General features: G+C 51.0%; 2 protein-coding genes across 6 annotated transcripts in view; both read left to right on the plus strand.

Moving 5' to 3' along the window:
- OXSR1 (oxidative stress responsive kinase 1) overlaps positions 1–1,042 on the plus strand; it is a 98,149-nt gene extending 97,107 nt beyond the window's left edge. The window contains exon 19 of the mRNA XM_014790625.2: positions 976–1,042. The gene's annotated coding sequence lies outside the window, so the exon portion shown is untranslated. The remainder of the gene's footprint in view (positions 1–975) is intronic.
- Positions 87–12,010, plus strand: SLC22A13 (solute carrier family 22 member 13). 5 transcript variants are annotated; one of them, XM_087430728.1, is made up of 11 exons: positions 1,148–1,236; positions 3,824–3,896; positions 6,490–6,593; positions 6,820–6,974; positions 7,207–7,375; positions 7,606–7,726; positions 7,818–7,912; positions 8,154–8,368; positions 8,570–8,678; positions 9,414–9,474; positions 9,722–12,010. In XM_087430728.1, the coding sequence occupies exons 2-11, from the start codon at positions 3,867–3,869 to the stop codon at positions 10,025–10,027; spliced, it is 1,365 nt and encodes a 454-aa protein (XP_087286854.1). In that variant the 5' UTR covers positions 1,148–1,236; positions 3,824–3,866; the 3' UTR covers positions 10,028–12,010. The 5 variants fall into 5 exon arrangements, with proteins under 5 accessions (XP_087286851.1, XP_004419571.2, XP_087286853.1 ...); XM_087430725.1 differs by lacking the exon at positions 3,824–3,896 and having other exon boundaries at positions 87–1,236; XM_004419514.3 differs by lacking the exon at positions 3,824–3,896 and having other exon boundaries at positions 87–1,236; positions 9,259–9,474; positions 9,722–9,896.
- Positions 12,011–12,824: the final 814 nt, after the last annotated feature.

Raw genomic sequence — 12,824 nt, forward strand, 5'->3', positions numbered from 1 at the left:
TGGTAGAACTCCTCCAGGTAAAACTCATAAGTGTAGGGACCACCTCCCCCCCCCCCCCCCCCACTTTGGAGTTTTTAACTCAGACTTATCCACACTGAGCCTCCAGCAATTTGTCAGTTACAGTTCAGGTTTTCCTGCTCTGATACTTGTTCCTGCGGAAGTTTCTGTTTGTGGATTTCTTCAGTAAGTTATAATTCTCGGTATTTACTTGTCTCTCTCTCCAATTTGAGGGATAGCAGTTTGCCCTGTGGCCTCACTTCTCTGACGGATCTAAGAAGAGTTGTTGATTTTTCAATTTGTTTAGCTTTTTACTTATTAGAACAGAATGACAGGGCCGGCCCCATGGCTTAGTGGTTAGGTGCGCACGCTCTGCTGCTGGTGGCAGGTCCGGTTTGGATCCCGGGCACGCACTGACGCACCGCTTCTCCGGCCATGCTGAGGCCACGTCCCACATACAGCAACTAGAAGGCTGTGCAACTATGACATACAACTATCTACTGGGGCTTTGGGGGAAAAGAATAAATAAATAAATAAATAATTAAAAAAAAAAAAAAAAAGAACAGAATGACAGCTTCCAAGTCCCTTACATACTGGACCAGAAACCAAAAGTCCTACCCCCAGTTTTTATTTACTAGAATCATTTATTCTCAAATTTGGAAGAGATTTGAGACACCGTCTAGTGCATCCCTATAGGCAATGTTTGAGGAATACCTTCCCCTCTCCCTACCACACTCGCAAACATTAAGGCTGGATTAAACATTAATGCAGCTGTCACCACTGCCCAGAGGAGTAGATGCCCAGAGCCAAGCTGCAGAGTTGTCTGGTGCTCCCAGGCTGAGGAAGTGGTGACCAGTAGACATGGCTCACTTTGGCCAGGTCCTGGCTGAAATAGGCGACTTTGGTCGCTTCCAGATACAGCTGCTGATACTGCTGTGTATCCCCAACTTCCTGAATGCCTTCTACCTGTTTGCCCAGGTCTTCATGGTCCTGGATGAGACCCATTACTGTTCAGTGGCCTGGGTCAAGAACCACACTTTCAACCTGAGTGCTGCTGAGCAGCTGTCACTGAGCGTGCCTCTGGATGCTGAAGGTAACCCCGAGAGCTGCCTCATGTTCCAGCCACCCGCTGACAATGCCGGCCTGGAGGACATCCTCAGCCACCGCTTCAATGAGACACAGCCTTGCGAGGCAGGCTGGGACTATCCTGAAAACAGGGCCCCATCCCTAAAGAACGAGGTAGGGTGGCCTTTTTGCCTGTCTGCCATTTTGGGTCTGTCAGTTCCTCTGCCTGGCCCTCTGCCCTCAGTCACTGATGTTGCTGCCTCTGTATCTACCCTTGTGCCCCCATGCCTGACTGATTGACCATTGGTATGCCTGTTTTTCTTTCTGCCAGTCACCCTGTTTTTCTCTTTGTCCTCTGCCTGTTGGCCTATTTACCTCTCTATCCATTTTCTCTCTGGTCTATCTGCCCATCTGTCCATTCGTCTCTGCCTATCCTTTTATCTGTCCCTCTGCCTGTCTGCCCAGTTGTCTGCCTTTCTTCCTTTCCCTTCCTGTTTTCCTGTATGTGCTTTTCCCTCTCTCCAGTGCTCCCATCTGTCTGTCCATTTGCCTTTGTCTTTCAGTCCTCCCCTGCACGTCTGCCTGCTCACCTATCTTCCCATGTTTTGCTAAATCTCTTATGCTATCGCTTTCCCTGTCCACTCTTCTGCCTTCCTGCTTGCTTGACCTGGGCTTTCTACCTTTCAGCCTCTAGATCTCTGCCTGCCTGCCTCTGGGATGCTGGAGGACACCCATGACTCTAGGACTTGTTCTATAGATAACTGAGCATTTGCTCTTGCTAAATTCAATCTCTTAGCAGGCACCCAGGCAGATAAACAGAAAGATTCCCGCTCCAGCCACTTCAGAGCAAGAAGGACCCTCTGAAAGCATCTAGGCCCATTCTGTTGCTTCCCAGATCGTAGAATTGAGGCACAGGGAGGACAGAAGACTTGGCCAGGACAACATAATGAGTTGATCATGCGTTGGGACTCCCACTTGGGGCTGCTGCTGCCCAGTGAACGGGCCATCCCTGCAGGAACAGGAGAGAGCACAGATAGTCCAGAAACCTGAGAGGCAGGCATTGTTCGGAGATCTGTGCAACTCGCATTGTTATGGTGGCAAATCCTGAGCCTTTGTGGAGAGGGCAATCTGGAGTCCAGAGATTAAATATTCACTTTTTTTTCCCCTATGGGTAAAAAGATATTTATTTTTTTAGAGGCTTTTGAGGACAATGTTTTAACCAAAGGCAAACATTCACTTTTTAATACGTAACCATTAACCTGTCCCCAGAACCCTGGCAGCCTGAGGATATGTCCTGCCTGTCTTCCTCCTGGCCCTCCACCACATTCTACCCCACCGGGGGAGTAGGTTGCTGTGAACTCTCCCAGCCTCTGGATCTAGCCCAGCCTAGCCCAGTGTGACCCTCCTTGGCTTCTCTATCATCTCCGCAGCATCACTCCCCTGGTAGGTTCCAGCCTTTGTTGGTCCTCAGATGCTGTGTGTATGCCCACCTGGCCAAATATCATCGTCCTTAAAGCCCACACAAACTTTCCTCAGTTGGCTCCTCAGAGCCAACTCTAACCCTTGTTCACAGCCTGTGCTGGACTGTCCGCAGAATTTTATTCAGCCAAAGCCCCCTGAGTATAAACTATGCAGGGAACAGTCAGAGGAGGGAGACACCCTGTTCCCCTTCTCCAAGGACCCCAGATGGTCAGGGGAAGATCTGGGCTCCTTGCAGAGGAAGAAAGGGCTGGATGGGCCCCGAGGCTAGAATTCACTTCCTCCTGGAGAGGGAATGGGCAGGCAACATCCTGAAGGAGTTGGTATGTGAGTTGAGCACCAAGGTACCAGAAGAATGTTAATAGAGAAAAGGGAAAAGGCTTTGTAGACAGAGAATAGCAAAAGCAAGGCCCGGCAGCAGGAAGCAGGCGATATGTCTGGGGAGCAGCAGGAATTTGTTGCGCCTGGAATAGTGGTGGGCAGGGGTATAGGAATTGAATGGGATGTTCTCAAGGAGTGGGGTCCTCTCTCTTTATCATCAATCATCAGCCTAGACTGTGCTGGCACTGGGGTTGGGCCTTGGACCTCTTGCCCTTCTTTGACATGCTCCCTCCCACTCCACCCTCGCAAGGACTGTGACTCCCAAGGCAACATGCACCTTTAGTACTTTGGTGCACCTTTGGTATCGTGCATCACATGATAACCCCAAGCTCCGTTCCAGAGTGAGCTACCTTGGTGTGAGATCTCCTCCTCTGTTTCCTGTTGATGAGGAGGGGCTCTGCCACACTGACTCAGAAGACCCTCTCTGAGCTCCATCCCAAGTTTCCTTATTATAACCAGCAGCTTCATAATCAAACTGAAATACAAACAATCCTAATTTGAGAAGAAAAGAGCACGTTTCCTTATGGGCTGTGTGCTCTTGAAGGGCAGAGTACATTTCTCCTTCTCAACCCACCTGTCCAACATTTCCTGGGTGCCCATCCTTGGTAAAAGAAAAAATGACTCCCAGCCGTGTCCACATGAACCCCTGAATAGGGAGGGAAATAGCCCATCAATGAAGAGCAACAACAGTGTGGTCTGTCCTGGGACCAAAGAAGGGGCGCGATTGAGAGGGAAGGGGAAGCAGAGAGAATAGCCATTTCTAGGGTCTGGAGGCATGAAAATGCCTGGTGTGTATGAGGAATGCAGACATGAAAAAGAGGTTGGGAAAGAGGCAAGAGCCAATTCTTAAAGGGTCTTAGATACTGTGCTGAGGAATTTGGTCTCTAATGCTTTCTCCTAGAGACCAAAGGAAGCCATTGAAGATTTTGGAACTGAGGAGGGAGATGTCATGGGGTGTGCTCCAAGAAATGGAGGTGGGATTCTCTGGGCCTCTGGGGGCATTAGGGCCGGGGAGGTTGATGACTGGTGTCCCAAGTTGCAGCCCTCTTCATCTTGGTTCCATCTGCAACATGATACCACCATATGAGCTTGGGTACACCTTGGCACCTCTCCAAGCCTCAGTTTCTGTTGCTACACAACAGATAAGTGGGAAAGATGAGCCTTCCTGGAGTTAGAATGATGATTTAATGAGATAAGGGGCATATAAACTACAGAGAGGTAGTGAATGGTTGCCACTGAGCAGGGGTGCCAACCTTGGAAGACTCCCATGGCTTGGCACCCATGCCTTCAGAACACTACAGCCCCTTGTGTCTGAGATGGCTATGTCACCAGCTGTGAGCTTCATGAGCACAGGGGCCAGTGAACCCTGAGCTGAGCTAACATTTACTGAGAGCTTTCTGTGTCACAGCCACAGTGCTAAGCAGGTTACATGTGTTAATTCCTTTAATCCTGTTGGGTGATACTATGTAGTATATTTTATCCCCATTTTGTACATGGGAAACCAAGACACCAACAGAATGGCTGACAGACTCAAAGTCACACAAAGTCACTCAATTCTGACTCCAGAGGCTGACAGCAGCAGGCTTTTATTTATTTATTTATTTTTATTTTTATTTTTATGAGGAAGACCAGCCCTGAGCTAACATCCGATGCCAATCCTCCTCTTTTTTTTTTTTTTTTTTTTTTTGCTGAGGAAGACTGGCCCTGGGCTAACATCCGTGCCTGTCTTCCTCTACTCTATATGGGACGCCACCACAGCATGGCTTAACAAGCGGTGCGTCGGTGTGTGCCTGGGATCCGAACCGGCAAACCCCGGACCACCGCAGCTGAGCACACGCACTTAACCACTTGCGCCACCGGGCCGGCCCCAGCAGGCTTTTATTTATTATTATTTATTTTAAATAGCTCTAATAACAAAGGCAATCTGCGGTTGCTAAACAAAAACGAAACAGGATAGAACTGGATGAAACAAGTTCAAGTCCCCTGTCCTGCTCCACTTCATTCCCAGGGGCAATCAGTTAACCATTTGACACATATGGAAAGTTCTTAAAAATTAACAGTTGTCCTTGAGAACAGAAGTCTGAGCACAATGGTATCTCCTGGATTGATTAATTTCTTGCTAAGGGTTATTTAACTGATGGTGATTGGTTAGTTGGCTAGCTGTAGGTATTAGTTCATTTATTCATTCAGCAAACAGTCTCTTAGCTTCCACTCAGTTTCAGTCTATCTGGGACAATAGAGATGTCTGAACTCCGCTGCTATCCAGCTGTGGGACCTAGGCTTAGCTGCTTAACCTCCCCTCCCTTAGGGGAATCTAATAATAAGTCAAGGATTCTTGTCAGAATTATATGAGATAATGCGTATAAAGCATTTAGCATAATACCCAACACAGAGTAAGCCGTCAAAAGGCATTAGTCACTGTTGTGAAGCTATCTCCACGAGCTCTGAGGAGAGCTCACGTGTCATGTTCCCCCCACAAACTTTTGTGTATGGAGCTGAGCTGTGTGCAGGGGGCAGAGAACTCCGAGAGGCCCACAAAACCAGTGGGGGTCAGAGTGAGTCACATGTACTTATTGTATGTGCGCATGCAGTAGACATGTGTACAGAGTTATATGGACACGCATATTTTCTCCACTTGGTTTCCCAGTCTGTCTGTCAGGTTCTCTCTGTGAGGCTCCAGGTGGGTTGCCCCCGCCTGCCACCCTGTGTGTGTGCGCGAGCATTTGCATGTTCTTCCATCCTAATCTCCTTCCTCCAGGGGTGTGTGTGGGCCCCTTAGGTTTCTGATTGCCTGTGAATGATGAGAGTTTTAGGGGGATTTTTCAGCCAAGTGGGAAAACTTCGAACGGCCCAAGTAGGTCACAGCGGGGCCCTGGCTGGGGGGAACAGGCCCCATTTGTCAGGAAGCAGCAATTAGTGATCCATCAGAGGTTCCTAAACTTTGCATCCTTAGTGTGTCAGTAATTTTCCATGGCATTTCCAGGCCAAAAGAAATATGGAATTGTTTTTTGTATTAAGTAAATTAGGTCCAAACAACTTAAACTATTTATGTCCTAAGAGCTTATTAGCTGTTTACAAAAATAATACACATAACGTGAAAGAAAATACTTTTATTTCATTCTTAAATAAATACCATTACTAATAGGATTATATGCCTGTTGGGAACTGCACAACTTCGCAATGCTTGAACACTGACATCTTCAATTTCTGTTCCACGTTGATTCTTACATGGTGCTTGCTTTATCACAGCAACTGCCAAAAACATAACTTCACATAGATATGATGTCACTGAAAGGAAAGTAGCATGATCTCCTGTTGAAACTGAACTATCCTGAGCTAGCAGTAGTTTGTGTAATATCAGACAGATGTTGAGTGTTGCTGTATTTTCCTTTAAAATTTTAAATATCATGCTGTGACCCATGAGTTCACTCTGGTGCCCTGGGTGCCTTGGCACACAGTTTGGGAACCATGGGCATCTCCCCTGAGAGGTTTGTAGTGGGTGGGCTAGACGACAAAGGACTTGCCCTCAGCTGCCCTTAGACTGACCTCTGCCTATGTCTGCCTCAGTTCAACCTGGTTTGTGATCGGAGGCATCTGAGCGATACCTCGCAGTCAATCTTCATGGCTGGGCTCCTCGTTGGGGCTTTCATCTTTGGGCCCCTCTGTGACTGGTAAGAACCTTGACCAGCTCACCCCTCACCTAGCATGCTCTTAGGCTCCTGGCACAGGGCTGAGTCTCCCCCCTGTGCTCCTCACACTGGTCTCCAGGATAAGGCCCTGTTCCCCCCCCCCTCTCAAATGTGTCCTCCCTCAGAGAGCCCAGGGCAGGGCTGGGTCTCCCTTACTTCCTTCCCCTCAGAGAGATTCCCTCCTGGACCCGCCCCTTTGTTACCCTAGGATTGGCCGCAAGGTCACCATCCTGGTGCAGCTGCTCTTCTTCGCCATCTTCGGCCTGAGCACAGCCTTTGTGCCCACCTTTACGCTCTACGTCATCCTGCGCTTTGCTGTAGCTACTGCCGTCGCTGGATTTACCTTTAGGAATGTCACCCTGAGTGAGTGTCTGGGCCCTGAAGCCTTCAACCACAGGGCGAGGCCTTGGGGTCTGGGCTGGCCACATTCTCAGACTGCCTCTCGGGGCCTTGTCAGGGCCCTACACCTGGAGTGGTCACACCGGTGCTCCCTGTGCTGGGACTGAGGCCCCAACCCTGACAGGGTGGCATCTAGGGAATGACAGGGAGTGAGAGGGCGGGGTCTGGCCCTGTCTCAGCCTCTCTGTTCACACAGTGACAGAGTGGGTGGGGCCCTCGTGGAGGACTCGCACCGTGGTCCTGGGCCAGTGCGCCTTCTCCGTCGGGCAGATGGTGCTAGCAGGACTCGCCTATGGCATCCGTAACTGGAGGATCCTGCAGATTGCCGGCACTTCACCTGTGTTGCTGCTCTTCTTCTACTACTGGTGAGGCGATACCTCCCAGGAGCAAGCCACCCCTAGGTTAGATGTGCTGCAGTTGCGTTGGAGTGCAGCACTCATGGTCACCTCATGGGACACTCAGAGACACGTCCGGGAGAGGAAGCCTGCAGGTAGTTGGGGTTCAGTGTGCACTGGAACAGCCAGGAAGGCTCCTAGGGAAGTGAGAAGGCTCCAGGACTTCATGCCCCAAGGTCACAGCCATTCCTGACCCACAGGGTTCTACCAGAGTCAGCACGGTGGCTCCTGACCTGGGGGAGGGTAGAGGAGGCTAAAACACTGATCCAGAAGGCGGCCACGGTCAACAAGCGGAAACTCTCCCCAGAGCTCCTGAGCCAGGTACTTCCAGTAGGCTGGGTCCAGCCCTGCCCCTGAATCTGACCCACACAGACCTTGCTGCCTGGACCCTCACTCCACATCTTCCTCCCAGCTGGTCCCAGAAAAGACAGGCCCCTCAGGGAATGCCCTGGATCTGTTCAGATACCCCCAGCTCCGGAAGATGACCCTGATTCTCTTCTTAGTCTGGTGAGTGCGCCAGGGCCCATGCCCCTTCCTTAGGCTGCAGCCAAAGGGCTGCCACTTCCCTGGTGTGTGTCAGTGGGATGTGGGTTGGTGGCTCTCTGGCTGGGATGGGCTGTGTGGGAATGACTGGGTCTCTCCTTGGCTGTGCTACTGTCTCCTGTTGTGACTTCTGGCTAAGGCAGGCTCTCCCTCCGAAAGTGATGGTGTCACCCAGCAGTGACAGGGACTCTTGGGCACTTTGTAGGTTTGTGGACAGTCTGGGGTACTTTGGCCTGGGCCTCAAAGTAGGAGACTTTGGCCTGGACATCTACCTGACGCAGCTAATCTTCGGAGCAGTTGAGATTCCTGCCCGCTGCTCCAGCATCTTCATGATGCAGTGGTTCGGCCGCAAGTGGAGCCAGATGGGAACTCTGATTCTGGGTGGCCTCATGTGTATTGCCATCATCTTCGTCCCAGCAGGTACCAGGGCTTGCTTTCCCCCACCTCCACCCACCCCCATTCCCCTGCTGCCAGAGGCCCATTGCTTCCCTTTCAGGAGGGAGGGCTTCCCTGGGGTTCGAGTGCAGAAGGGGTGAGCAGTTTGGGTAGACAGGGCAGGGAGCAGGGCCCAGGTGATGGGGCTGTCCACCCTTTGTGTGGCTGACCAGCATCTTCCACCAGATCTGCCTGTGGTGGTCACTGTGCTGGCCGTGGTGGGGAAGTTTGCCACAGCTGCCGCATTTACCATCTCCTACGTGTACTCTGCTGAGCTCTTCCCCACCATCATCCGGTAAGGGCTGCTGATGCAACGCCTTCTCCTCTGCTCCTGAGACCCTAATGTTGGCCACCCCTCCTCTGTCCTCACCACCATTCCACAAATAGCTTATGGGGCTGGCTCTGGGGCAGGAGTGCTGGATGGGGTCCAGGGCAACTAGAAATCTAGTTCTAGCCCTCAAGTTGTCCCCGGGCTGGTGGAAGACAGATACAGAAGTAGACCATGCCCTGGCTGTGTCAGAATTGGCATAGGGAGTAAGTCTAAGATGAATGGCTCAGAAGAAGAACACTCAGGTGGGGGTAGAGGGTGGTAAGGAGGTGCAGCCTTTGACCTGAGACTTGCTAGGCCAGCAGGAGTGTAGCAGGCAGACAGAGAGGCCTGGAAGTGGGAGAAGCGTGACAAACAGTTGGACTACAAGTAATTCAGTGTGCAGCAGCAGAGATCTGGAAGCCAGGGTGGGCTGGGTGAGCCTGGAAACCCTGCAGGACTGTGGAGCCATATGAGGGGTCTGGGCTGTCCCAAGGAAGTGTGCTGAGGTGGAGCTGGAGCTCGGAATTAAGGCCGAGTCTGCTCAGTTTGTGCTGGCTTTCCCCAGGCAGACGGGCATGGGGCTGGTGGGCATCTTCTCGAGGATCGGGGGCATCCTCACACCACTCGTGATCCTGCTGGGTGACTACCAGGAGGCCGTCCCTATGATCATCTACGGCAGCCTCCCCATTGTGGTAGGCTTACTCTGTTTCCTGCTGCCAGAGACACGTGGCCAGGCCCTGAAGGACACCATCGAGGACCTGGAGGAAGGGCCCCACCCGCGGTGAGCTGCTTGCTTTCTCTGAAGCCCAGGTCCTGGGCCTCATATCAGTGGCCCCTATCCCAGAAGCCCAGGCCTCTACCTCACCATTTGTCCATTGTTGTTTAGAGGCCAATAGGGGGCCCTCAGGAACCACAGACATCTGACCAGCTTTGGGTTAGATTCCCCCTAATTTGGGGAGGGGATGGTGAGGGACACTGCCATGGGACCAATTCCTGGTCAGTCAGTGACAGCCTTCTGCTCCCTCCAGGTCTCTGAAGTCAGAACCCTCAGAAAAGGACATGGAGGTCTCTGGAAGAACTTCCAGCCAAGGAGTGGCCTTTGTGAGCAACACGTACTTCTGATTGTGTCTCCAAGAGCCAGACCAGCAGCAGCAGGGAGCTGCCTCAATTTTACCCTGAAAATAGTTGGGACCTGTGAGCAAGACCATCCTTATGGATGGAGGCAGCACCGTGACCTGCCCCAGCACCAGCACCTGCTTCTGTGCCCAATCCCAGAAGCATCATTACCTTCCTCATCCCCAGATCCCCACCCTCAATACCCTGTTCTGGTTTAGAGTCTTGGGCTCATCTGCTCTCTGATAGTCTTGTAGGGGTATGGCTCCCCTGACCCCCTCAATCTGGGGTCCCTCTGCCCTCAAAACACAGTCAAGCTTTGGTGGTTACCAGAGGGGAAGGGGGCAGGGGGGAGGGCGAAAGGGATAATTCGGCACATGTGTGTGGTGATGGGTTGTAATTAGTATTTGGGTGGTGAACATGATGTAATCTATGCAGAAATAGAAGTATAATGATGTACATCTGAAATTTATACAATGTTATAAACCAATGTTACTTCAATAAATAAAAAATTTAAAAAAAATAAAGTAAAAAAAACCACAAAAAACCACAGTTAAGCCCAGAACAGAACAGCTAAGTAGGGACTTTCCAAGTATGAGGGGGTAGGTGGAGAAAAAATTTGAAGTTGTGGATTCTATCCAGGCGAATGGATGAAAAGGCTGTGGATGAGGAGAAGGTTGTGGTTCCTTCTGGTGGCTGGACCAGGCCCCTCTGGCTAAGGTGGGAGCCCCGACATTTGATCCTGCTGAGAGAAGCTCTATGTCCAGTCACAATCAAAGCTTCCGTCTTGCATTCACTTCAGAGATCCTCCAGCCTCCTGCTTCCAACTCAGCTCACTCCTAACCTGTGTGGCTTTTAGAATGGATGATTTTGTAAGTCCCTTTACACTAATCCTCAAGGATTCTAATCTTGGATGCCCTGGCTGGGTGTGAAGGGCAAAGGACTCTAGCAGTCTGCCTCCAAGGTCCAAGGAGATAGGAAAGGAGTGCCACCCCCCACCCTACCTAACATCCCCAGATTACTGCCAGGCACAGAGCACCCCTGGGTTTTACCTCCCTCGTGGACCCAGTCACGCACTCATCTGTCGGGGCGGCCCTGTGTGCCCTGCCCTGGCCTGCTGCAGCGTGGGAACAGTCTGGACCCAGAGATGCACAATTCGTCTGCAGCTATTAAACTGCTCCCCAGAACCTCGGGAGAATGCCATGGATGAAGAGGAGAGGACACTGTGGTGTTAAACAAGGCAGCTGACCCAGCTTGTGAGGCTTGGAAGGCCTCCCTGAGGAGGGACATTTAGGGAGGGAACTGCAGCTCAGATGAAAAGAAGGCAGGCAGAGGATGCAGACACACTTTTGGGGGTGAAGACTAGCAATGGGCAGGTGCTGCAGCTGGATGGATTTCTGGGAACTTGAGGAAGCAGACCCAGCTGGGACTTGTAAGGCCATGTCCTTAATTTTGAACTCTGTTCTGAGGGCGAGAAAAGCCACTGATTTTGTTTTTTCTTTAAGCAAGGAAGTAGTCCAATAAGATTGGTATTTTTAAAATCGCTATCTGAAGAAGGTGTTGGAAGAGGACAAAAGTAGAAGCAGAGAAACCAGGCAGGGCATCATTACAGCAATGAAATTAGTTGCAAACATTTATTACCTCGTTTCATCCTCACAACATTCCGATGATGAGATGGGGTGATGGCAGTGGAACTGGGAGGAGACGAAGACACTTTGGTTGGTGTTCCCCTGGCCTGGGCTCTGGGCAAGAGCTTAGCTTCTCAGTTTCCTTTGGTTCTCCCTAGGAGAAGCTCCCTGGCGCTCGGCCCAGTGCCCAGCCTCCTTGGGGAGGCCTCTGAGATTAAGACCACTAGACTGCACACCTTGTGTTCACTATGTCAATGTCCAAAGCCTAAGGCCCCCACACATCCCCAGCCATCTCCTCTACATCGACACTGTCCCCATGACTCAAGCCTCACTGATCTGGCCCCATCCTCGCTCAGTTCCACCCACGGTCTCAACCCTGTGTCTCTGGAACTGCTGCTCCAAATCCAGCAGAAGCCCAGTGTCCTCAGCCCTTCACAGAAGGGTACTCCATCTCCTGCCTCTTTCTCTGCTCACGCATTCTCTCATAGCCTGGGAGCTGGGGTGAGAGCCTCTTTGCTCCCCATTGCTGCTGCTCAACCATTACGGCTCTTCCACCTGTAAAAATCTCTTGTAGGGGCCGGCCCAGTGGCGTAGTGGTTGTGTTCACGTGCTCCGCTTTGGTGGACCAGGGGTCACAGGTTTGGATTCTGGGCATGGACCTACACACCACTCATCAAGCCATGCTGTGGCAGAATCCCACATACAGAATGGAGGAAGATTAGCACAGATGTTAGCTCAGGGACAATCTTCCTCACAAAAAAAAAAAAAAAAAAAAAACCTCTTCTTGTAGAAACCTATCTCTTCCTTGCTCCTACCTCCTATCCTCCAGCTCACACACCCTCATTCATCTAAAACTACCTGGTTCCTGATTGTCCCTTCCACTCTAGCTCCTCCCATCATCTTGGGAAAATTCATTTCCACCTCTAAAATGTCAAAAATTTCTGGCATATAAGTGAATAAATGAACAAATCTCTAATTCAGACCTCCCTTTCTCTGACCACAGCATCCCATCCTTCTGGCTTGTTTGCTCCATCATTCCCATCTGCCTTAGTCTGCCCAGGCTGCAATAACAAAGTACTACAGCCTAGGTGGCTTAAAAACAGTAATTTGTTTTCTCACAGTTCTGGAGTCTGGAAGTCCAAGATCAGGGTGCCAGCAGGTTCTAGTGGAGGCCCTCTTCCTGGCTTGCAGATGGCTGCCTTCTTGCCTTGCCCTCACATGGCCTTTCCTCGGCATACATGTGGAGGGAGAGAGATCACTCTTTTCTTCTTATAAGGCCTCTAATCCCAGCATGAGGGCTCCACCCTCATGACCTAATCTAACCCAAGTTACCTCCCAAAGGCCCATCTCCGAATAACATCACATTGGGGGTTAGGGCTTCAACGTATCA

The sequence above is a fragment of the Ceratotherium simum genome, chromosome 5 (genome assembly GCF_057802395.1).
Source record: "Ceratotherium simum simum isolate JZ-2026a chromosome 5, ASM5780239v1, whole genome shotgun sequence".
Taxonomy (NCBI): domain Eukaryota; kingdom Metazoa; phylum Chordata; class Mammalia; order Perissodactyla; family Rhinocerotidae; genus Ceratotherium; species Ceratotherium simum.

Coding starts and splice junctions, on each gene's coding strand:
- SLC22A13 (XM_087430725.1), top strand. CDS start 859: ATGGCTCACTTTGGCCAGGTCCTGGCTGAAATAGGCGACTTTGGTCGC. Junction 6,975..7,206: donor CTTTAGGAATGTCACCCTGA/GTGAGTGTCTGG, acceptor CTGTTCACACAG/TGACAGAGTGGGTGGGGCCC. Junction 9,475..9,721: donor GAGGAAGGGCCCCACCCGCG/GTGAGCTGCTTG, acceptor TGCTCCCTCCAG/GTCTCTGAAGTCAGAACCCT.